Source organism: Triplophysa rosa, linkage group LG21 (genome assembly GCF_024868665.1).
Source record: "Triplophysa rosa linkage group LG21, Trosa_1v2, whole genome shotgun sequence".
NCBI lineage: Eukaryota > Metazoa > Chordata > Actinopteri > Cypriniformes > Nemacheilidae > Triplophysa > Triplophysa rosa.
This window is the reverse complement of record NC_079910.1, coordinates 20,541,429-20,567,063: the sequence shown is the minus strand read 5'-3', so window position 1 is coordinate 20,567,063 and position 25,635 is coordinate 20,541,429. Positions and strand designations below refer to the sequence as shown.

Sequence of the window (25,635 nt, the reverse complement as noted above, 5' to 3'; positions counted from 1 at the left end):
TTATTTTTGTTCTCATAATGCTGTTGCTATTGTCTAACGCGAGAACGAAAATCACTTTGATGCAAACCCCTTCTCAATTAAATGGAAAAACTCCTAACTGTAAAGTTTCATGAGCTATAGGCAAGTAGTTTAACACAAACTTTTGAGTCATTTCTGATTAAAAAAAAGTAGGCTATACATGATTTGGCAATATATGTGACTTCATTTTTTCTGTCCGTTTCTCCTCATACTTGACAAACCCTGTTTATCTATCAAATATCAGGGGTTCCCAAACTTTTTCAATCTGGGACCCGCCAGCACATAATCGATCTCAGACCCACCAGTTTGTTTAAAGCAGTGGTCTCCAACGTGGTGCCCGCGGGCACCTGGTAGCCCGCATAAACTCTGTAAGGTACCCACCAAACACAGGGCTCAACAATAATGCTCAGGACAGTTGATGAATCTGTGACTATACGTATCAGCCAAGTGCTACACATCATCATGAAATGTTATTAGCACGTGTTGTAAGCTTTAATATATTCAAGTGGAAAAATATGTGAAAGAAAACAGAATTTGGTCCTGTGAGCCTAAAAATAATGCATCACGTGTTTCAAGTTTGAAAGTATTTTATCAACAAGTAGCCCTCTAGATGATTTTATATCTTCAGGTAGCCCTCGCTTACAAAAAGGTTGGAGACCCCTGGTTTAAAGGGTCATGACACCCACTTTTTCAGCTACAGTCTACCTCACTGTCATTTTAAAAATGCAACTTAAATGGGCGTGAATGCTGTGAGAAGTGTGGGACAATAGTGCTGTCAGAGATAGTGATGCATATCATAAAGTGGCCGTCACTCGGACAGCTTCTGCATATCTCATGTTAATCTTGAATACTTACAGAATAGTATCCCATCCTTCAAATATTCGTCTTTAGTTTGATCACATTTATAAAAGACAGATACAGCTGTACTATTATTTCCGAAAACATACGACGTGTGGGGGGGGGGGTTTGGTGTGGTCGAGGCAGAACTAAGGGCGGTTTCACATTTGCACTTTTGGTGCGCACCCGGGTTCGATTAACGTCAGAGTTCGGTTCGTTTGGGTGATGTGAATGGTGTCTTTCGAACCCGGGTGCGCACCCCCGAACTGTACCCGAGTCCGCTTAAAAAGAGAGGTCTGGGTTGCAGTTCATGTGAACATATGAATGCAATCGTACCAAATCGCGGAAGTGAACCGCTATTGATGACGTAAAACGCATGCTTTTCGTGCGTGTGCTTGTGTGTGTGTATATATGCTCACTTAACTTGACGACAGGCGAGACGCACTGTAAGCAGAGCGAATATTTCTGCTTGCACTTTTGCGGCAGACAAATGCAAATGTGTTTCTGTATCTTCTCTTTGCAAGCAAAACCAAAGGTTCAAAAAAAGAACAACAAAAGTGATGCGAGCAGCTACATCCATTTTGGCGCCTTGTCGCCTTCATAGTGGTAACCCAGCAACATGAGTACGTGGCCGCCGCTTGATGACGCAAGCGCACCGCGGTTTGTATGCAAAAATTACAATGTGAACACAGACCAGCGGGGGAGGGAGGAGGGGGGAGAAATCGAACTAGGGTTCGGTCCAGGCAATCGAACTAGATATGAAATCAGCCTTAAGCACGTGCGCACCCATTGCCAACAAAACACAGACATATGACTCAGTTTCACTAACTGCATGCGGTTCATGTCCGGCACCGCTCCATCTATCAGTTTCAAACCATCTCCAAATCCAGCGTTATATCCACCGTTTATATAACATCCATCACTGAAATGCCGTGAACAAACAAACACAGCTCAACTTTTCTCACTATCACAAGAGTAACGAGCTGCAGCTGCAGGCCCACAGTGCAGCCAATCTTGATGGTAAGCATGTCTTGCTCGTCGGTTCATGCGTGGGCAGGCTATTTCTTTCACCTTGCCGTGGGCGTGCTTTTCCAGGAAAAGGGACTAAGAAAAGTTGTTACGTAACAGTTTGTCATGTTCGAAAAAAACTTTCCAAAACCTATACGAACCTTTGGGGAGTGTATCGAGCACAGAAATACTACGTAATACGGCCAACTCGTTTTTGACAAGTTGACGATGTCAAGCATGAGAAGACGACACGTTTAACATTGTAAAGAAGTCAGAATGCTTGAAACACCGTTGTCATATATTTATCACTTTCTGTGGAAAAGTCCTTCCCCACTGCAGTGCACATAGTGTATTTCACATGAAAACATACTTTTACATGTTATATAATTTGTGATATAGTTTGATATGATATGCAGGAATGTTAGTTTACATTACCAATATAAACCCTCAGCTGTTTACCATTAAAATGATCATGACAAAATTCCTTTATGACGCGTTTCAGGTCTTGATGATGTTCTATGGGATCTCTTCAAGAGAATCCAACACATTTCCAGTAGAGACCATCGTAGTTTTCATTCAAACCAAAACAACTCCCATTATAAATCCATAAAGAATTTCTCTTTTCTACTGTTGTTGTTGCTTTTCAGAGAGGAAGCCACACCGGAGTACTAGGGCTCATAATTGAGTCAATTAGAACAGAATCAATTGTTCAAGCTAAGAGACAGCATCCATGCATGTAGATTTACCTCACTGACCCCAACATTGTCACCTCGGGATTCAAATTTTTGTCAAAATTATTTACATATTCTGTGACACCTTATTAACATTATGTAATGTTTTTTTATTTAAATTGTGTAGATTTTGGGACTTTTTTTAGAAAACTAAAATCAAGACAAACTCGTAACTTGTTTCCATAAGGTTCTCTTTGTGAGTTCAGCACTTTAAATGCACACAAGAGGACACATTTGCATCAGCTTTCTTTGATCTCTTTTTTTTAATCTTTTTTCAAATTAAGTTCTTAAAATGTCTTATATTTTATAGTGTTAAGCCTTAAAGGTCAAGACAGTCAACAATTTAATTGATAGGGTCTAAACGGAAATATTAATATGTTAGTTCAGTCATATCTATCAGAGGAAGTCATTTTACCTGTTCCACTGCCTTTTATGCTTAATTTAAGACTTTATGCTTAAAAATGATTTATCCTAAAATATTAAATAAATGTCATAGAAAGCATTACATTTCCTGTTTTAAAACAAACTGTGGCTTGAAATCTATTACAACAATGAACGTTTTGCAAGATAATTCTAAGCAGAAAGTGACATTTCAGAATCAGAAGGTTCTATCTGCATTTGACCGGTTACAAAAATCCCATTTACAAATGACAGAGGATTATGACATTTTACACTAAACCTACTCTGACTTTTTCATGTGTGAAAGAGACTTGTTCTCCGTATCATTCTTGTCATATGTATGGAACGCAAAAACTTGGAAGGTGCCTATCATTTGCAACAACGTAACATCGTGACAAGCGTTACAGAAATAAATTCGAAATGGATATTGAACATTACCGTCATCCGTCACCCGTAGGGAGATGTTTCCGTCTCTGGAGAATACAACTCCATCGGCGGCGGGCAACACAACACGGGTCCATGTTTGATGTCTGGACTGATGATGGCGCAGTAAAGAGCACAGCTGATAACACAGAGCCCACGCCTGCTCCTCACTCACAGGCTGATCCTGGACCTGCAGAATCTCACTCAAAGACATCTGATCATCACATGAAGTGTTTATGTCATATGGGGACAGCTCCATCGTCTCATCCAAAGCATGCAAATTCAGCCTTCAATCGCCAAAGACTTGTGTAAAAGACTCATTGACAGCGTCAAAGTAGTTCATCGTCTCTACGGGTCCGTGTTCTTAACTCTTCTTCTTCGTGATGAACGTAATTAACTGCACCTGACAATGACATCCGAGTCATGACGATGACAATGCTTCATCGTCACGATTCATCGGATTCGGTTCAGTGAAGTAGCTCAAATCAAACGCCCGATTTTTCTTTATTGCAGAATATAAAATATGATAAAAATAACTATCAGACATTCAATGACCATTATGTAAACAATAAAGTCAATGAAGGGATCTACTTCAATCAAAAAGAGCGACAGAATATGGCTTGAGCCCAAATATTTGTATTTATGTATAAACAATTTGCCAAACAAAATGAAAAAATTGAAAATGTATTCTTTAGCTTTGTTGACAGGGTTAGTATAATAACAAATTATATATTACAAATTAAAAGATTGCGCAAAAATGGGGGCCTTGTTTAAATGGGCACACAAATCAAACCAAAATGTCTTACCAAGTTAACAAGGAAAAAATAAGTGTGTTCATGTCTCCTCATCATTACCACAAAAAGGGCACACATTTGGGATGTCAACATATTTGGACACAGTTGAATTAACAGGGTATATTTTATGCAGTATTTTAAAGTGAACTTGAACTTTGGTCTTGTTAGGTAAGAAATATATGGTGGCCCACTAGTGCACATGACAACGAAATTTAAAAAGCAAATATAAATTCACAACGCAATCAAGCTACAACACAACGGAATCGAGTCACAACACAACGGAAATGCTCCCGACCACTAGGGGGCACTTTCGGCATGATAAAGCTAGGTCATGCTGGGTAGGAGGTGCGCGTTTTGCTGGGGGTTGTTTTAGTGGTTTTGGTAGCCTGTTTTGCTTGTGTAAAGCATTTAAAATGGAAGTGTGCTCTACTGTGGAAAAACTGAATGTCAATGGCAAACAATCTCATATGAACAAATTTGAGACTTGTTACACAGCGCTTTTGAATGCTTGATTTTGATTGGCTAGTCATGACATTCTAATGTATGTTATGGCCCTTTCACCAGTCTTGGCAGTTGGACAGAGTTGCTGCGCTGCTGCTGTCTCTCATAGTGAAAATGTCTCTGGGCGGACGTTCAAGGTCACTAACCAGCCTGAAGTTGATGTATATTTTAAATATGCAGGCAATTTTTGCGGTAATGACTAATACTAATGACGCTCATTTTAGGCACAGTTTACTATGACATTTTGCACGTATCGTGTATTTTAACTTGCAAATCAACCCACTCTGTATTCTTTATTTAAATCTCTGTTTTTGTCTTCTTTTTGTTAGGTCATATAACTTCGGGAATTCCATTATTAAATATTAAAAGAGCGCTTGCGAAGAGTCGTGCCAGTGGAAGGATTTTGGGCACCGCTTGCGCACCACCTCCGTGCCGCCAACGAAACCCTCGCGTTTTGCAGTTTACCGCATGTCTCCCACTGAAAATGAGCTAGACATTCACGACTGCAGCTCAAAACTAATAACAGAGGATAATCCCGGTGCTTCGAATCACCTTGACCAGCAGAGTTTACACAAACATCATATATACTGTAAATACACCATAAGATTATATTTGCATTGACATTTCTGCCTTAACAACCAGCATATGAGTTTACCTCCGCTGCTTCTAATAGCTAGCCTACATAACTTGGATTGAAAGAATGAATTCCAAAACCTCCACTGACATACCCGGGTATCGTAGACTCGTAGAGTTTTTTTTAACTGTGCATATGTGTTTAAATGATTTTAAATGCTAGAAACTGTATTGTGAGCTATACACTGGTCGTATTTACATAGGCTAAGCGTTTAAATGAAATTATTTCTTTAACGTTGAAATTAAAGAATTAAATGAAAATATGTTTTCCATGCTTTGCTTCTTTTGTGTGTATATGAACTGAAATAAGCAAGACTTTAAATGACTACGGCCAAAAACTATTTAATCAGAAATTAAAAGATGATCATTGAAAGGAACATATTTAGTTATTTTATTTTATTATTTTCTTTGGTAAATGCAGAACAACAAACAGCAATGATGTGCATTAAAAACAAAGTTTTTTCCTTGATTGCACCATTCTTTAGCTAAATATTGTCAAACGGAATACGGAAATAAATGGCTGTGTCCACATTTATTTATAATTGTATACATTATTTAACCTTTGGTTAAATAATTTATATTTACCATGCCATTTATATTTGCCGTAATTTATATTTACCATGGCCACCTGCAACTGACATTATGAATACACTTGAAACGATGAGGAACAAGACAGGAAAACTTTGAGAAAATCTGACAAAAATACAAATGAATAAGCTATTATTGGGTTATTATTATATAGATGTTTTTAAATGACAAACACGGCTGTTTTCAATGAAAACGCACGTTTTATTATTTACAAATGCAGAAAAACACACAGCAGCAGGTGTAATTACAACGGAACGTTTTCCTTCATGAAAGAGTATAGCCATCTTAAGCTAAATATTGTCAATCGAAAATAAAAGCTATTGTTTACGCTGTGTGTGCATGTAGGGTACAGAAGAACATACAGTCTTGTTTTAAACATGGCTAAGCAATCAAATTTCGATCCAGCGATCAAAACACGTTGTATTTTTTATTATTATTTTGATTAAAGTACTTTTTTTTATTAAAGTACTTTTCAACTTTAAGTCTGCATGTAGATCCAGACAATGCCACAGTCTCCTATCTCAGTTTCAGTGTGCAAGCTCTGGACTTAGTCTGCATTCGTTTTTTTACTGTTACGAATAATTGATTACTCTATTAAATATTGTTTTCATTACCAATTTATTTAACCTTTATTATGCATGCATAACTGTCACGAATGGAGCGTGGAGAGAAGAACCCAAGCGCAGGCAGGCAGTGGATGAAGGGGTTAACACGATCTTTATTCTTACAAAACAAAAACCCCACAATGGGGGAAAAACCGACAGTAACAGAATAAATAATACACCAACTTTGACAGGAAAAAATAAACTGGACTGGACTAAACTAACATAACACTTAACTAAACATAACTTGACAAACTAAACTAAACACTTACTAATACTGGACTGGGTTCTTTAAACAGCAAAACAGGATCACAGGAACACTGACAGGCACGATACACATACAATACACATACAATACACGAGCACAGGACAAAGAAACATGAGGGCATTTATAGGGAAGACAAACGAGGGATAACGACATGGGGCAGGTGTGGGTAATCAAACACTCAGGGAAAGATCACAAGGAAACGAGAGGAGCGGAGCCAATGACAAGACACTGGAGAGAACGTATATTATTGTCAAAAGGACAATAATATGTTTCTATCCACACATAACCAAAGACTTTGTCATGACTATGCTACAGGACCAAGAAAAACATGACTAAGGAAGCAGAGCCATGACACATAACCTCTAAAACATAAACAAGTGTAAAAAAACGTGAGCATTGAGCATTGCGGTTTTATGACTAACGAAACGGGAATATAATGCAACGCTTGCTCATCTATATCAGTAAATAGATCAATAGATTTGTTGGTTTAGCAGAAAGTCCAGTCCTCATCAGTAATTTAATGTGTTAATGTGTATAGTGGTCTGAAGCAGTCGTGTGCTCTTTTCTGACTGTCAAAGACTAGAATCCGCTCCAGTTGAAAGAAAAAGTCTTAAGCCCATTGCACATTGAGTCCGAAATTTGCGTCCGAAATTTCCGCACGTTTAAAAATAAATACGACCTCACGTTGTGTCAATCACATTTACACACTCCCTCCGATATTTTCGTCCATCATAAAAAAATTCGGACCGGGATCGATTTTCTGCGTTTTTCGCATCCGTCAAGCATTTTGAGTGGCCTTTTTTAACAATTCAGAGACACCGTACAAACAAGAGCCAAATACGAAAAAACGCATACGAAAATTTCGGACTGTATGTGCAAAGACCTTTGGAATATTTGTCCTCGGCTTTAATGTTTGTCTCCTGGATCTCTCTCCCGCTGCTGTCTGCACTGAACCAAGCACGGAAGTGCCGAATGTGCCTCTAAAAATATAGAACAATAATAAGAACTTTGGTGCGTGGTCGGTAGCATTTCCGTTGTGTTATGGCTTTATTCCGTTGTGTTGTGACTCGATTCCGTTGTGTTGTGGCTTTATTCCGTTGTGTTGTAGCTTGATTGCGTTGTGAACTTATATTTGCTTTTTAAATTTCGTTGTCTTGTGCACTAGTGGACCACCGTATTTGGTAACAACCAGGCTCTACTCCAATCAATGTAATCTATTAAAGCGGCCCAATATGACCTTCCTCGAGGCAAAATCTGGCGTATGTGTTTATTACATTTCTTGTCATAAACATTAACGCCATCCAGTAAAAAAACAGACTTCTTTATATCTTTGTGTCCATTTAAAATAGGGCCTTTGACCGTTTGCATTAGACCTGAGGGAATAGTGTTGTATTCTTTGAAAGGAATAAGGGAGTTATGGAGGGTCATGAAGCGTTCATAAAACAAGACATTACCAGACTCATCAAATAAAGAAAACAAATGAATTAATCCTGCATTGAACCAATTAATAAATAAAAAATAGACTTGTTTCTAACTGTTATATCGATATTATTCCACAAAAGAGTTTTGTGAGGAGAGAAATTGTGGCAAAAACACAACTTCCATGAAAGAAGAGCTTGCTGATGAAAATGAGCGAATTTAACCGGGAGTTTATTATGCAAGTAATTACATTTTAAGATGAATGGGAGGCCTCTGATTTTATTAAAGATATAATTGAGAGTAAAAAAACATATTGAATTTGGATTAATCAAACATCTCCTTGCAGTTTATCTTAAAAGTAGAGATAGTGTCATGAAAATGTATGGCTTCCAGTCCCCCATCACTTCCACAATTCGATATCACTGCTTTTTTAGGTTTATGAGACCTGTTTTTCCATATAAAATAAAAAATAGTTTATTGACTCGTCTGACAGTCCGCTTTAGACAGACGAACCCTACCATAGAGAGAGAGGTCTCTTTGTAGCCAAAGGTTGAAAATATTTTTTGTTTTCTTAATTCGACTAGAAAAGTTAAGATGTTGTCTGGCTACTAAATTTTGGGTTATATAAATACCTAAATACTTTACTGTATCCTTAACCGGAATACCGTGTCATCACATTTATGCAGTGATAAGCTCTCACAAATTCAGCTTTAAACCAGATGCAGATGAAAATTGTTTAATTATTTGGTTTTTATCTCTTAAAAAAAGAGTAGTGTCAACCGCTGTCTGTGAAATCGTAATTTCCCTATCAAATAATACTCAACGATAATAACTCAATAACCAAAATAAATAAAATGAGGAAATCGGGCAAACCCTTTCTGACACCACGTCTTATAAAATATCTTTGGGAAGTGAATGTATTTACTATAATAGAGCTGGAGATTCCATTATAAAACATTTCAATTACATTGGCAAAGGAGTCCCCAAAACCAAATAATCTGAGTGAGAGATTGCAGCAGAAATCCATGCTCAATGGTTTCAAACACCTTAAGAAAAGTATAAGGTCCAGTAAATCCAAAATGAGTCTAACATTATTACTAATAGGCCTACCCTTGACAAAACCTGACTGCGTTTCTGCAATAATTTGATTAAGTTTCAATTTTAACCTATTAGTGTATACCAAAGCCAAGATTTTATAATCAATCGAAAGAAGAGTATTAGGACACCAATTTTCTATTGAGAGAGCATCTTTTTCAGGTTTTGGAATAAGGGAAATAATAACCTGTTTCACTGATGAAGTAATTTCTCCTTCAACAATAAAACTAAACATGCGATGTAGCGGAACGCAAGCAATCCCCGCCACTAGGGAGAGCGCCCACACTGTCAAAGAGCAGAGAATCCGTTTAAAAACATTTTTCAAATCTTTGTTTTATAGTACAGAAGTGTACAAACAAACATATACAACCCAGATAGCACAGGTACATCTGTAAGATGTCTGCTCAAGATCTGGAGATCTGGAAAACATCTGCTGTGTAAAAACATCTGCTAAACATCTTAGAAAGAGCTGTTGTACATCCATTCTAATAATACACATCTTACAGTCATCTTCTAGAGGTCTATATGACATCTGACAGCAGATGTCTCAGAGATGTAGGGCAGATGAGCAAACAGCATCTGTCAGATGTCTTGCAGATGAAAATGCAAACATCAAGTAGATGTCTGCCGGATGTACGTGTGCTATCAGGTGTACACAACATTAGTGGCTAAACAATCAATATTTTACAACAATATACATATTGAGCGATAGGATCCACTGATGCAAACTACAAAACACAGTTTTAAATGGAATATACAGTATGTAATTTACATAATTAATGTAATGTATTTGGAAATTATCAGTGTGACGAGACAAGTGATAGTAACGGAGCCATTTTCAGCAGTTTATTCCCAGATAGCACAGGTACATCTGTAAGATGTCTGCTTAAGACTCCGTCAATCGGAGATCACAAAAGTTAATATTAAAGAGGTGTGTGAGCTCACAAGCACGATGTTAGACACTCTAATATTCTCTGTCCCCCTCACTGCTTATCGTGGTGATGAGATTTATAGCAGATTATCATCACTAAATGGCAGGTTGTCTGAGTGGTGCCTGTAGAATGATATAGTTTTTATAAATAAATGGAAGAGTTTTGAGGGCAGACCTGACCTGTTGAAACGAGATGGTCTCCATCCCTCCTGGGCTGGGGCTTCCATCCTGTCTAGAAATATGGCACAAAGTCTTAATAATGCTAAAGCTTGACTCGCTGGGGCCCAGGTCAGGGAGCAGACAGAATGGCTTAACCAACTGTCTGCTTGCCGTCTCACATCGTAGAATACACAAAATGTACAACATGTAATAATCCCTTTTCCCAAACATCATAAAATAGAGACTGTGTCTGTCCCCCGTAAACCTCTTGAAAGTAATTTAATAAACGTTAAACAAACTAAACATGAACAAAATACAGATAATCAACTGTTACGACTCGGATTGCTAAATATTAGATCTCTCTCTAATAAAGCACTTTTTGTTAACGATATGATAACAGATCATAAAATAGACATGCTCTGTTTGACAGAAACATGGCTGAAACCAGATGATTATATTACTTTAAATGAGTCTGTCCCTCAAGATTATTATTATAAACATGAGCCTCGTCTAAAAGGCAGAGGGGGAGGTGTTACGACAGACACCAGAGTCAGATGCGGGAGACAGAATTCTTTTAATAAGAAAAAATCAGAGTTCACAGAGACCAGAATCCGACAGAAACACGCAACAATGCAAGCAGTCTCACACACAGCACAAACCCAGAAAGTCTTAATAGGAGGCTCGAGCGCTCGGCCGCGAAAAAACCCCCCCAACAAGTGATCGAGGAATACAGACTCGCAAGGTGAGAGGTGCGAGGAAGATCTCAGTTCGTGAATAATAATCCCCAAGCGTGAAATCCGCTGAGAGTAATAATGTCCAGGCTCACAAGTGTCCGTGAGGGAGCGATTCAGAAGGCGGTGAAAATAATATCCCCGTGTAAGCGTCCGTCAGGGCAAATGTTTGTCCAACCTCCCCTACGTTTGTGAGGAAGATGTTCAAAAGGCGGTGTGAGTAATCCACAAGAGTAGGAGTCCCCTGAGCAAAAAATCGTCCTGCCTCCCGACCGTCCGTGCGGGAGAGATTTTGAAGGTGGCGTGAGAAATGCCACCTGAGTGAGAGAGAGAAATAATTCCCCGATCAACCTCCAGCCTGATCCAACGGCGAAGGCAGAGAATCCGCGGCCACGGGCGACAGGCGGAAAGACGATCCGCAGGATCCCCAGAAGCTCGATGCTGGAACTGGAAGAAGAGATCTGGCGAGACAACCCACTCAAAACGAGCCACGAAGGCGAGGTCGTCCGGGCAGCTGTAGGAAGATAGAAGCACCGTGCAGGAATCTAACAGCGCTGGAGCCTGGACAAGGTAAATGTGTAAACTGGAAAATTAGTAATCCCCAAAAAAGTCTAGACCAGAGGTATTCCAAGACAGAGTCTAAATCCAAGATACAAGTGTACATCCAAGACAAGAGTATATTCCCAAAACAAGAGTATATTCCCAAGACAAGAGTATATTCCCAAAACAAGAGTATATTCCCAAGACAAGAGTATATTCCCAAGACAAGAGTATATTCCCCAAGACAAGAGTTATTAAGAGGTCACGGTGGCTAGACAATCTAACGATCTGATGCCATACTGCAGAACCAAGAAGGTTTAAGTAAGGGAATAATCAGCAGGGGAGTGAGAGCAGGTGAGCTGTAATGAAGGAAAGTAGAAACCGGTGTGAGAGGAGAAAGTGGGGAAAACAAGGGGGCGGGGCATACACAGACCGAGCGCATGGTGAGCGGTAACTCTACCATATGCTCGACACAGACCATACAACAACAAATAAACAAAACAGGCAGGAATTCAGGCCCGAGGCCTGACAGGGAGGTGTCGCAGCACTTTACAATAACTCTTTCAGCATTTCCCAGAAGTCTAACTCTAAATACAATTCTTTTGAAGTCATGGTACTTCATGTTTCAACACCTAATACTAAGGATAAAACCATTTAAAAATTTATTCTAGCTATTGTATATAGACCTCCAGGGCACCACACAGATTTTATTAAAGAATTTGGTGGGTTCTTATCAGAACTAGTACTGGCCGCAGATAGAGTCCTTGTCGTCAGTGACTTTAACATCCATGTAGATAACGATACAGATGCCTTAGGAATGGCTTTCAAAGACACTCTTAACTCCATGGGCGTTAAGTCAACATGTGTCAGGACCCACTCACCTTCGTAATCATACTTTAGATTTAATACTGTCTTACGGTATAAATGTGTATGACGTTAAAATCCTTCATCAGAGTGAAAACATTTTGGATCATTATCTGGTATTATGTTTGCTTCACGGGCCTACGGCTGCAAATCAAACTCCTTGTTACAAATATGGTAGAACAATAACTTCAACTACCAAAGATGCATTTCTCGATTATCTGCCTGAATTGTCTCAAATCTCTAGCATGAGAAATAACGTTGAAGATCTTGACATTACCATTGAAAATTTTAACCCCACCTTCTCGGAAACGCTAGACACAGTTGCTCCTCTGTGTTTAAAGAAGATTAAAAACGGCAGCCCAACACTGTGGTATAATGAACACACTCAGGCTCTAAAGAAAGAGGCCCGAAAAATGGAGCGCAACTTTAAGAAAACTAAATTAGAGGTATTTCGTACAGCATGGAAGGATAGTATTCGAAAATACAGAAAAGCCCTAAAAACTTCTAGATCCGCCTACTTTTCATCACTAATAGAAGAAAACCAGCACAACCCTAGGTTTTTATTTAACACAGTGGCTAAATTAACAAAAATAAATCATCAGTGACTTCTGATCCTGTATATCAGCATAGCAGTGATGAATTTATGAACTACTTCACATATAAAATCCAAGATTTTAGAGAAAAAATTATAACAATGCAAACAGAAGTGAAACCCGCTGAATAAACTAACTACAGCGCCCCTAAGGAGAAAATGCAATCATTTTATATCGTAGATCACGATGAGCTGTCTAAAATCATTAGATCATCTAAATCAACAACATGCATACTAGACCCTATACCTACAAATCTACTGAAAGAGATGCTCCCAGAAATTATAGATCCTCTTCTTAGTATTATTAACTCATCTCTGACATTAGGACATGTGCCTAAAGCATATCAGGTGGCTGTTATAAGGCCCCTTGTCAAAAAACCCCAACTCGACCCTAGAGAACTAGGGAACTACAGGCCTATATCGAATCTACCTTTCATATCTAAAGTTCTGGAAAAAGTAGTTTCAACTCAATTATGCTCCTTCCTCCAAAGGAACGACATCAATGAAGAATTCCAGTCTGGATTTAGAGCATGTCACAGTACAGAGACTGCTTTGATCAGAGTTACAAATGATCTGCTATTGGCATCTGACCGAGGTTGTATCTCATTATTGGTGCTGCTAGACCTTAGTACTGCATTCGACACCATTGACCACAGCACACTCCTACATAGACTCGAAAATTACGTCGGCATTAAGGGAATAGCTTTGAAATGGTTTAAATCTTATTTATCCGACCGTTTTCAATTTGTAGCAATACACAAAGAGGTGTCACGCAAATCGCAAGTCCAGTACGATGTACCACAGGGCTCAGTCTTAGGGCCTCTGCTCTTCGCATTATACATGCTACCTCTAGGACAGGGGTCACCAACTAACGGACTCTGGTCCGAATGACATAATAAATAAATGAACGCCTAACATTAATTTCTAATGCAATCAAATTTATACCAGGCACATCAAGGTCCGCTCAGTAGCAGTTTGGGTCCTACGGCGCCACAGACAGATGTAACTGTTGCTATGTTCAGATGTCGATGAGTGAAAAGAGCCGAGACAGACTCGCTGCACAGCGCGCAGACAGATGTAACTGTCAGTGACTGAAAAACAATGTCCTTTTCAAAAGTTAGAAAAGTTGACGCTGAAAACAATGTTTTCCGAGATGAATTCATTCTTCCTGCAATGACATGCACGAGGCCAGTTTTTGATTGGAGACTGTTGCGGTTATCAAAAGTGGAAACCTTAAACAGCATTATGAAACTAGACACTTTGAAGAAAATTACCCGCAGCAGTCCGAGGTAAGGACACGGAAATATATTAGCTCAAAGCCCAGTAGGAGCGATCTACACGGGTCCTCCCTCACTCACTTACCGCCCAACAGCAAGCATATGAATGTTCACTAAGAATACAGTGGATCTTAGGAAAACATAACAAGCCCTTTGCTGATGGGGAAACAGTAAAAGAGTGAATGGAGCCTGCGTGTGAAACACTTTTAGAAGGAAAATAAAGACATGAACTAAAAGGAAATATTAAACAAACCCCCCTTTCAGCTGCAACAGCCACAAGAAGAGATGAAATGTTATCAGAGGATGATCAGTCACAACTTGATACTGCTATTTGTTAATCTCAGTTCAGCAGAAAACAACACTTTAGTTTTCTTTTAAAGTTGTTCATGTTGAAATGAATGTATGTTCAGTGCAGGTTTAGAGATTAGCATATTTTGCACATTTTCCTTCATTATATTGTTGTCAGACATTGTTATGCCATCGTATAGATATGAAAAGACATGTTTATTTCTTTGGTCTGCCAAAAACCATCAATTCATGTTTTTAGGTATTTAATTGTCCGGAAGGAGGGTTCGTTTACTGGACCTCAAGCAATTTTATTTGAAGACTTAGCTTTCACTGTTATCTGATGATACTCAACTTTTTTTCCTCAAAGCCTCATGAAACACAGCAGTTCCATCGAATAATGGAATGCATAGTCGATATAAAAAACTGGATGAGTAACAACTTTTTATTACTGGGCTCGAACAAAACAGAAGTGTTACTTATTCGACCGAAAACCACAATACGTAATAACCAAGAATACTGCTTAACTATTGACGGATGTTCCATAAAACCCTCGTCAGAATCTTGGTGTTCTATTCGATAGTAATCTGTCATTTGAGAGCCATGTCGCCAACTCCTGTAAAATTGCGTTTTTCCATTTTAAGAATATATCTAGATTAGATAGACTAGATTACTGTAATGCACTGTTAGGTGGTTGCCCTGCAGGCTTATTACAAAAACTCCAACTGGTCCAAAACGCGGCAGTTCTTACACGTACAAAAAAGTATGAACATATTATCCCGGTTCTGTCAACCTTGCACTGGTTACCTATAAAGCATCGCGTTAACTTTAAAATCTTGGTCATTACCTATAAAGCCCTACATGGTTTAGCTCCACAGTACTTGAGTGAACTACTCTTATATTACAGTCCTTCACGTGCATTACTGTCACGGTCCTACCTTCTTGTTATGAATTCCTAGTCGTGTGGCAGGATCGGGACAGAGCCCTTGGGTTTTGTGTGAGAAAACCATGGGGTGTTTACCTTTTGACTCTCCATGTGTTTTCTCGTGTCTCGTCATTGGCCCCGCCCCTCTCGTTTCATGTATTGCTTCCCTGCCGTGTCTAATGTTTCCCACCTGCCCTGTGTCATTATCCCTCGGCAGTCTTCCCCTATAAATGCCCTCATGTTTCATTGTCTTGTGCTCTTGGACTGTGCCTTGTACTGCGGTTGATGTGTACGTTTATATGCTTTGTGGTTTTGTTCCCCTAGTTCCTGCCTTGTCTTGCTCTGTGTGTCCCGTTCTGTAAGTGTGTTATTTATTATCTTAGTTCTTGTTTTTGCCCCCTCGTGCGAAGTTTTTGGTTTACAGCTTTTGTATTTTAGTTTATCTTATCAGACACCCCCTCGTGGGTTTTTCCTTTGTTCTCTGTGTTTCGTGTAATTAAAGTCTTGTTTAACCCCTTCATCACCGTTTGCCTGCATTTGGGTTCTCTCTCCACACAATCCATCACACATTACTCTCTCAGGCGTCCTGTCAGTTGGTAATACCTAGAATTTTAAAATCAAGTGCAGGTGGTAGATCCTTTTCCTATCTAGGCCTAAACTTTGGAATAGTCTTCCCTGCACTGTCCGTGAGGCAGACACACTCTGTCAGTTTAAATCTAGACTAAAGACGCATCCTTTTTAATCTTGCATACACTACACTTCCATAATATAAATCCTCTGAGGGTTTAGGCTGCATTAGTTAGATCAACCGGAACCAGGAACACAACTGATGTACTTGTTGCATCAAAGAGTGCAGAACAGTACTCTACTCTCAGCCAGTCTTGTCTCATTGTTCCAAGGTTACCACAGCGAGCAGGATGCAGTTCATGGCCAGACCTGATGGTAGAGCGGAGAATGGGAAGTGGGGACCTGACAAGAGCTGAGATGATAGAGCTGGATAAAGAAGGACGCGGTCACTTGACACGTCTTCACTACAAAATTTCAAATGCTATTAGACTATTAATGATAATATTAAAACTATAATTTACCTTATTAGTAATGTGGCAGGTTGAACAACCTTTCAGCTGTTGGTCCAAGGTTTGGTGTGATTAGCAGACCAATGAGGTCTAATCAGCACACTATGATTGGCAGACCAATGAGGTGTAAGCAGCATACTGATTGGCAGACAAATGAGATACAAGCAGCACACTATTTAAGCACACTTATTTGGACAGGCGTAGTGATGTTTAGTTGGTCCTGAGGTCTATCCCTGGGCATTACCTTTTTGTTCCTGTTGGTGTTCAGGTAGGATGAGATTTTACCACATGCTGCCATGCAAGACTCAAGGTTAATTTGGGCTATTTATAGTTTGAGTGATGCTGGTGGCATCGGCATTGTGGCAAGTTGATGGCGGAGCTCTCTTGCAGGTACGTGGTTGACGCAAATTGCGTTCTTTTTCATTTGTTTGTAGTGGTTGTATTTATTGTGTTACTTTCAGTAATGCAACAAAAGCGGGTGTGTGAGTACTGGTTGGTACATTAAGCTACGGCGTTTGTTGGAGCAACCATATAGTTTCGGGTGTGGTCGTTTACTCTAATTGTAAGTACATCTTTTCTTTTCTTTTGGTAAATTAGGTTAGTAACTTTAGCTGAATGTTTTGTTTCTTTGGTAAATGTAAAGGGAAAACCAAATACTACTCTAGCTCTGGACTGATCTTATGCTGAAGACTCTGCATCTGACGCCGCTGCTGTTTTGCCTGAGGACAGCTTTACTTCCCCCTCCTATGAAACTTTGCATGTAATGCTTACGGCTTGCTGTTTTGGGGGTCGTGGAGGCTGATAGCTTCACGCTCTCTAAGATCTCAAAACTCCAGACTTTTGATAACACCTAGAATAATTAAATCCACCAAAGGGGGTAGAGCTTTCTCATACGTAGCACCTAAACTCTGGAATAGCCTCCCCGATACTATTCGAGGGTCAGACACACTCTCCCAATTTAAATCTAGATTAAAGACGCATCTTTTCAGCCAAGCATTCACTAATACATAGCTAATGAACAGCAGCTACGCTAATTATTCTGTTTCTGTTTCTGCCCTCGCCTCGGGATGCCCATCCCGAGGTAGGGAGAGATTCCGCCAGGCCCAGATGAACGTCAAATGCCCATCCACAACTAGAGATTATGCCAGCTACATCGGAAAATCCCGTGCCATCCTCCTGCGAGAGCCTGCGGACTGACTGACCATCCAGCTCCATCCAATGCAATTCCATCACCACCCAAGAAAAAGGCGACCATCTGGCCGGCCCAGCTCAGACAATTCCATCCCCAACCGAGAGCAAAGACGGACTACCTGTCACATAAATGCTAAATTTACAATACTTGGTATTTAATGCTAAACTTACATCACACGACAGCAGTTTGAAGTTATGGCTGCACTCAGTGACTTTGATTGGAGGTAGCTGGGTGGGTGTTGTAGGGAGTGTGGGGGGTTGTTGGTTGTGGTTTGGGGCGTTTCATTTGTTGGGACTGTGTGGGTCTGGTCTGGTTGGTCTTGTTTTGTGGTCGATGTCGGACAACAGAGGAATAAAGTTAATTATGCCATTACTACTTTTCCCTGGTTGTCCCTCTGTTGTCTGTTGTTGATCACGGAATGGGACCGGGTTGGACCTGCACGGTTTCGACGGGTGGGGCTTCCTGGGTCGCGGCTCGTGGGCTCTCCCTGTTCTTCGTGGACGTTGCTCGGTGGCTTTGGTCGGGGTCACTGAGTGCAGCTATGACACGTCAGAGGAGATCTGGCCCTCCCGGCTGAGCCTGGTTTCTCCCGAGTTTTTTTTTTCTCCATTATTCAGCATTGGAGTTTGGGTTCCTCGCCACAGCAGAGCAGTGCAGTGTTGGCTTACTCACCGGGAGACTGCATTTATTTATTTATTTATTCATTTATTTATTAGATATTATTTATTATAATGATCTTGCTTGGTCTATAAACACCATGCACTGTGCTGTGTTTTACCTTTCTGTGTTTTTCTTATTTGCTCCTGTAAAGCTGCTTTGGAACAATGCACATTGTGAAAAGCGCTATATAAATAAAATTGAATTGAATTGAACCTCGTGACTCCGCACAACTATTTTCTTTGTTTGTTTTGATTATATTTGAGTTAATTTATTCTGTTACCTTGGTTATTTGTTTTTGTTTCTTTTATTCTTTTCTCCAGGAGCCAGTGACGGGCAGGGAAGGCTAGTTCCTTTCTTTGGTGCGTGTTTCACAGATTGCTGTTTGTTGGGACACAACCTCTTCACGGTGTGAGTGTGATTTTGGAGTTGATGTTAATGGTGGTAGGTCTAGACTACCTCCCGAGTAGCAGTCGGCCTATCCTGTTCCCGCTAAGCTGGGCCCCTGGAGAATCATTTTTATGATCCTGTGATGTGCTCCTGAAGGAGACAATTTTAATGATGTTTATAGAATAAAATATATTTTTGTTTTGTTACTCATGTCTCACTGCGCCTTATTCCATTGCCTTCAATTGGTGTAACGTACCTGTGTCCTTATTGGGAGGATTTCCCTGGCGCCCCCACCAGGGTGGCGTAGTCTGTTGAAATAAACTGTTGTACAGTATATACCAGTGAATGCCACAGTAAGTTTATTTATTTTCATGCAACAGCACAAATTTAGGGCAAACACCCGATGACGGGCAATAGACAACAATCCTGATAGCACATGTACATCTGGCATACATTTATTTGATTTCTGAATTTTCATCTGCAAGACATCTGGCAGATGCTGTTTGCTCATCTGCCCTACATCTGAGATGTCTGCTGTCAGATGTCATATAGACCTCTAGAAGATGTGTATGATTTAGAATGGATGTACAACAGCTCTTTCTAAGATGTTTAGCAGATGTTTTTACACAGCAGAGGTTTTCCAGATCTCCAGATCTTTAGCAGACATTTTACAGATGTAGCTGTGCTATCTGGGATCTCTTCATCATGTGCTTCACCCTCATTACTAAAGGTAAAGGGGGCACTAAAGGAGGAGAACTATTATTAGGCAGGATATATGTGGGGGCACACGCACCCATATTATATACATCACATTACTGCAGTATTTACCTTACTGTAGTATACTACAGTAAATGTGTTTTGGTGGGGTGGGCATGCGCACTAAAAACTAGAGTGCTGATGGATCACATGTGTGCCCCTACTAATAAACCAAAAGAGTTATGGACCAGACCCAAGGCATCAGTTTCTTATTTTATTAAATGCAAGTTTCAGTCGAATCTACACAAACGCTCGGTTACAGTATCAAAGCCTGAGTTGACAAAGAAGGTTGATGAGCTGCTTCATGGTACCAACAAAGCTTGATTGCGTGAATTGGTTTGGTTTTGTCAACCCAAAACTAATCCTGTAACCCTGAGTTTGTTCAGATACGTTCATGGTACAGGCCCCTGTATTTGCAGTAAACACGCCATCACAGGTACAGTAAATACTGGATATCAATCATTGTGTTTAGGCATAAGTAATATCTTTATGTAATTTTCCAACATCATTTGTTGTCGCAGATGAGGCATCCAAGAACAGCGATTAGTTACACTGATGGTTAGCAAAAGCACATTTGTGTAACGCAGTGTTAGACGTTCCGTAAACAATTTGCAAATTTGCACCTTTATTCGACCATTATGTTGCATTAAGATTATTAAACTTGAAATTTCATTAATATGATGTATAATATAATACAATAAGAAATAATAGTAGTATTAATATAATCCTGGTAGTAGCATACGAGAGATTCTCTACAAAATGGATCGAAACATTGCTAAAGTGAGCTCTGACAGGAATCTAGCAGTTTTTAGTGATGAAAACACAGCAGTAGTTGATGTATATGGAAGTCCACGAAACGTGGCTTGAGTTCATACCGTAGTTTTCTTGTTGAAATGTGATTTAAATATTTGTGGATTTTGCTGTGTCTCTATGAAGTGCCCAAATGGGGGGAATGTGGGGGACGGAGTTCCACCGTGACCTCCAAATGTAGAGGAACTGCATCTTTTATTCAATAAAATGCTATTCATATCAGTGCCGATCCTAGATGTCTGTGGGCCCTAAGCAAACATGTGAGGGGCCCTTGTACAAATAATTCAAATTAGATATAGGCCTAAACATATCTGTAAACTATAAGAAATAAAAAATATAACTCAATTAACACACTTGAATGAAGACTGAAAGAAAAAAAAAACATTAAACTGGGGGTTAATTTTATACTTCTGTGTTTTTACTACCAAAGGAGTGATTTACTAACAAAAAGCATGATTAAAAAGCCAAGCATACGAAAACACATCACCGATTCTCTAAATGTGATGAGACAAACTACATATTGGCCTCACATGGGCAAACGAAATATAGTGGACAAATACTAAATTTGTAAATCTGTACTGGAGAATTGTTTTGTAAGTAATTTATTGCATCATTTGACAAAACTAAATAAGACTTTGAAATAGTACAAAAACGCATGCTTCTTGTTCTTTTGCTTCGTGTTGTTGCCATTTTTTTCTCCGCCCAGATGAATAGCTTAGTTTTAAAGCCATGCTATATGTTAAGACGCATATCATCACATGATGTGCATGTTATTACCTGCCGCCCTCTGCATGATATCAGAGTATTTAACAGTCATTAAATAAATGAAGTATTAAAAAGGAAATTTCCAAACGATTCCTCTACAGTTGAATCCGCAAGTTATAAAAATAGCATATTGTTTACAATAGTAATTCTAATAGTAAATAGTAAAAGTGTTTAACAGTTAAATCATGAAGAGATCAATTTCTTGGTTCCTGCATCACTTACACTTGAAGTTTACTGGAGTTCTAGACCAGTTTGGTGGCCCCTCAGCTCATACGGCCTTATCATGAAGACAGAATAGCGTGAAATGAAGAGGCATCTGAACATCACACAGTCACTGTTGGACAACGCTCAAACATGAAAAACTATCACAAAACAGTCACTATTCGTCCGGGTCACAAGACATGAATCTGCGAATTACGAACGAACATGAAGAGCAGACACTAGCAAGAACCGTCATCCACTGAAGATTGAGACTATATCAGCTACACACACCGCACTATTAATTTAGCATCTGTCATTTGTGTCGTTATATTTATTTTGTGATGTTCTTTTTAACAGATAAACAGCACTATACAGTCATCAATCTGAATCATTTTGCAGCATAATTTTCCTGTCATGCACATTAGGAATAAAATATAAACACAGGAAAAAGTCAACTGAAGACAGAAGGGATGGATGAATGATTTAGAAGCATCTCTCACATCTTATCAGCTGTAGCAAAATCCTTTGCAGTTGGGCGACTGTAGTTCAAATGAACAATTAATAGGTCAATTACACATTACACCGGTCTTAATTTAAACATTTGTATCCCAATGATTCCTATTATTTGGAATTAGGATCAACATTTAAACAAAGATCAAGTGAATTTGTGACGCTTTCCTATTAAGAAAAGCTGCACACTTTGAAAAAGAGTTTCAATTAGCGTGTTTTAGCGGCTGTAGAAGAACAAGGCAAACGGCCAGTTGTAAAAAATAGTTTAATGCATGTGATCTGGGGTCTAAACAGAGGTGTTGACAGTATTTAAATGCACCGTTAATTCATCATTAGAAAAAAATTCTGATTCGGTCTCATTATTATTATTATTATTATTATTATCATCATCATATAGTGATACTACAGACATGATTTTACACTTAGTCAGCATCATGTGATTAATCCAGCACTTATCAATATTAATTATCATAATAAAACAATGACATACAATACAAACACATCATACACATTTCTAAATTTCATCTAGTAGCCAGGAACAAAATACAGTTTTAGGATAAAAATGCTGTACATGGTTATCTTACGAGGAACACAAGAGAAAAATAAAAAGTACATTCACAAGTTTATTCATTTTCATTACTTCGACTTCCTTCGTTTTGCCTGGGTGGGACTCGCTCCAGTGTTTGATTCTTGAAAGACAGAAAGACAAAAAAAAAGTAAATGTTTTCAAAAAGGTTACCGTCCTCGAAGCACTGTCTCACGGACGGGCCACACATACTCCGTGTGCAGTACGTATGCGGTGCATAGAGCAACACGTATGCAGTACAGATCCGTCATGCGCCATTGTGCTTCCACACATACTACGTTACGTTTGTTGCACGCTAGCGGTCCGCGTCTTCTGTGTGATCCAGTCAACAATGGGTAAGTAACTTCCCAATGTTTGGATGATTACTCGAAAAATAAAAGGTTTATGAAACGCTATTTTCATCATTGTGATTCGTCTTGTTTTTTCTGGACCACCTGCTTGTCACGTGATTGTCACTATTTGCATGCACCTTCCCCATGCAATATAAACACTGTGAGATATTTGTACTACAAATAACATAAATAAAAAAATAAACTTCATTTATATGCATTTATGGCATTTCTGTGTGAATTCGTGTTCATTTTGAGCATGATACATGTGCCATCACTTTAAAACAGTCCGTGCCGTACAGCAAAAATAGACTCGATGCGTAAACGATCGCTGCACTGACGCAACGCACCGCATCTGCAACGGACGGACCGCACCGCACACGCGTGCTGTGTGAATGATCTCATCCACACTCAAAAAAATTATTGTTGAAGGTTGTTTGTTTACCTTAATCAATATAGTTGTATCTAACATATTTGTATGTGTTTCTTGTTCAAACACAACTGAAATGTGTAATACTAGCATAAAAAGGCGACTCTTTGACATAACTTATTCCATTTGTGTTGGGACAACATGAATCATTTTCATTGACTAACTGAAACTACACAGTGGACTGAGTTCCCAGCATGCATTGCCCTCATGACTGGATTTAGATAGTACATTTTAAAATTAAATATTATTGTATGTGTGTTTTTGTGCAGGATGAAAGATAAAAAGACTTGTTAGTGTTTACTGTTCTGTAATGTTAAAATTTAGAAGATTTTCTGTTGTCTGTGATTTTTGAGGGGTTACCATAGTGGTGAAGAGTAACGGTTTTACTGAGGTTGGGGACGAGCACATTTATGCCATTTTTCATGTATGCAGCCTTACTCAGTGAGTAAATACTCTGCATGTGGTCATGCAGTAAACTATCTGGTGCTTCCTGCTTGCTCCTTACATTACATCTTGCTTACATCACTGAAGCATCCAAATTTAATTGGCTCAACACAAAGGAATTACATTCAACTGAAATTAAATAAAACAAGTTGATGAACTGGGTGAATTGTGCAGACAAATAAATCTTAAATTCGAATAAATTAATTCAATTGTGTGGAAATAGGTGTCATAATAAAATTAAGTTAATCCAACAACACATTTTTTTGAGTGCATTAACATGGGCATGTAAAAAAATACGGACCGCATACGCACTGCATACGGAGTATGTGTGGCCTGGCCATTAGGATATACAGATATTTCTGCTTTAAATCCAAGCTTGATAAAAGTTCTGTTCTTCACCCATTATTGTGTGTTCACTCATTATATACTGTACGTGTCCTTAGAACTGGCTGCAGCACATTTTTTTTGTAGTATTTGAATAAAGTGGCCACTCTATTAAGTACACCTGTTTAACTCTTTGATAACACAAATCAGCCAATCAAATGGCAGCTACTCAATGCATTTTGGCATGTACACAAGGTCAAGAGAATCAGAACGCACAGTATACAAGCTCGATCTACGGCAGATATCAATCTGCCGTAGATCGATATCCGCCGATCATCATATTCTATGGCTGTCTCAATCAGCTCCCGAGGTGGTGAATCCAAGATGGATCCAGGGGGGCCACAGATTTTGTGGCATTTTATGAAATATAGAAATTTATCATAGATTTTATGCAATCAAACATCAGAAAAATGACACCACCAACCAAACGAATTGAGGTTCCAGCATTGTATAACTGAATGTTTTTGGTTTAATTAAAATTCTATGTTTAAGATTATACGTCTTTATATGGGGGGCCGCAAAGCGATGCACTTAACACAAAAGGGGGCCTTACAACGAAAAAGTTTGAGAACCACTGCTTTACACAACAGAAATTGCCGTGTCAACTTGCGACTGTTACATTAACAAGATGGTTGCGATCCGCCATATAAACAGACAGAGGGAGAACAAGGATGTGCTCCTGTTAACAAGCGCATATTTACATTAAAAAAACCAATGGAAAGTGGCGCTGTGCAACTGAAATAACGCATTCTCGTGAGTTGCTTTTTATAGTCTCTCTCTCTTTCATTCACATGCATGCTCTGCCTCATTATTTCTCAGTAATAACTTCACTGAAGCAGTGCAAATTTAAAAGACGTGACTGTTAGAATTCATAAGTTTGAAGGTTTATTTAACTGCGCTGGTCTGGAATTCATCGCGGAAGAAAGTAGCTCCCAATTTCCTTTAGTAACCGGAGGGTTTTAAAGACACTCCGAAATTGTTTCTGATTTATCTACACTTATCTTATCTACTCTATCACTTGTGCCATCAAACTGTTGTATAAATGCAATATCGCTTTCGGTAGTCATATGATGGTGCTCTATATCAGCAGCTATGATTGTCTCCGGCACTTCACCTAATCACAGCCATGCTGATATAGAGCACCATCACGCTCCAACTCGAGCGATATTGCATTATGAATATGCCATATTTCATATTAAAATAATTGAATATGTTTATATAAGACATTATGATTATAAAATGCATATTTTGGCCAAGATGTTCTGTTTAGTTTACCTTTGGAGTTTTGACATTAAAAATGTCATTCTAATATGACAAAAGCATGTACCAAATTTGCAAAAACTTTAACTAAAATTAACAAAAACTAGGGCTGTCAACGTTAACGCGTTAACGCATGAGATTAATTTTTCCAAATTAACGCGTGAAAAATATTTAACGCAATTAACGCAGCATCCGTTTGTTTTGACAGTCTTTGTCTAGCGTTAC

The 25,635-nt window shown here is 39.1% G+C and overlaps 1 protein-coding gene across 7 annotated transcripts in view; it reads right to left on the bottom strand.

Moving 5' to 3' along the window:
* Positions 1-25,635, bottom strand: part of ncoa6 (nuclear receptor coactivator 6) — an 87,404-nt gene that overhangs the window by 8,461 nt on the left and 53,308 nt on the right. The window contains exon 15 of one of the 7 annotated variants that reach the window (XM_057319442.1): positions 21,565-22,666. The exons of the other annotated variants lie outside the window; for them this stretch is intronic. Coding sequence (XP_057175425.1) covers positions 22,614-22,666 — 53 coding nt within the window. The 3' untranslated portion in view covers positions 21,565-22,613. Of the gene's footprint in view, positions 1-21,564; positions 22,667-25,635 lie in introns of those variants that run through there. 7 annotated transcript variants of the gene reach the window in all.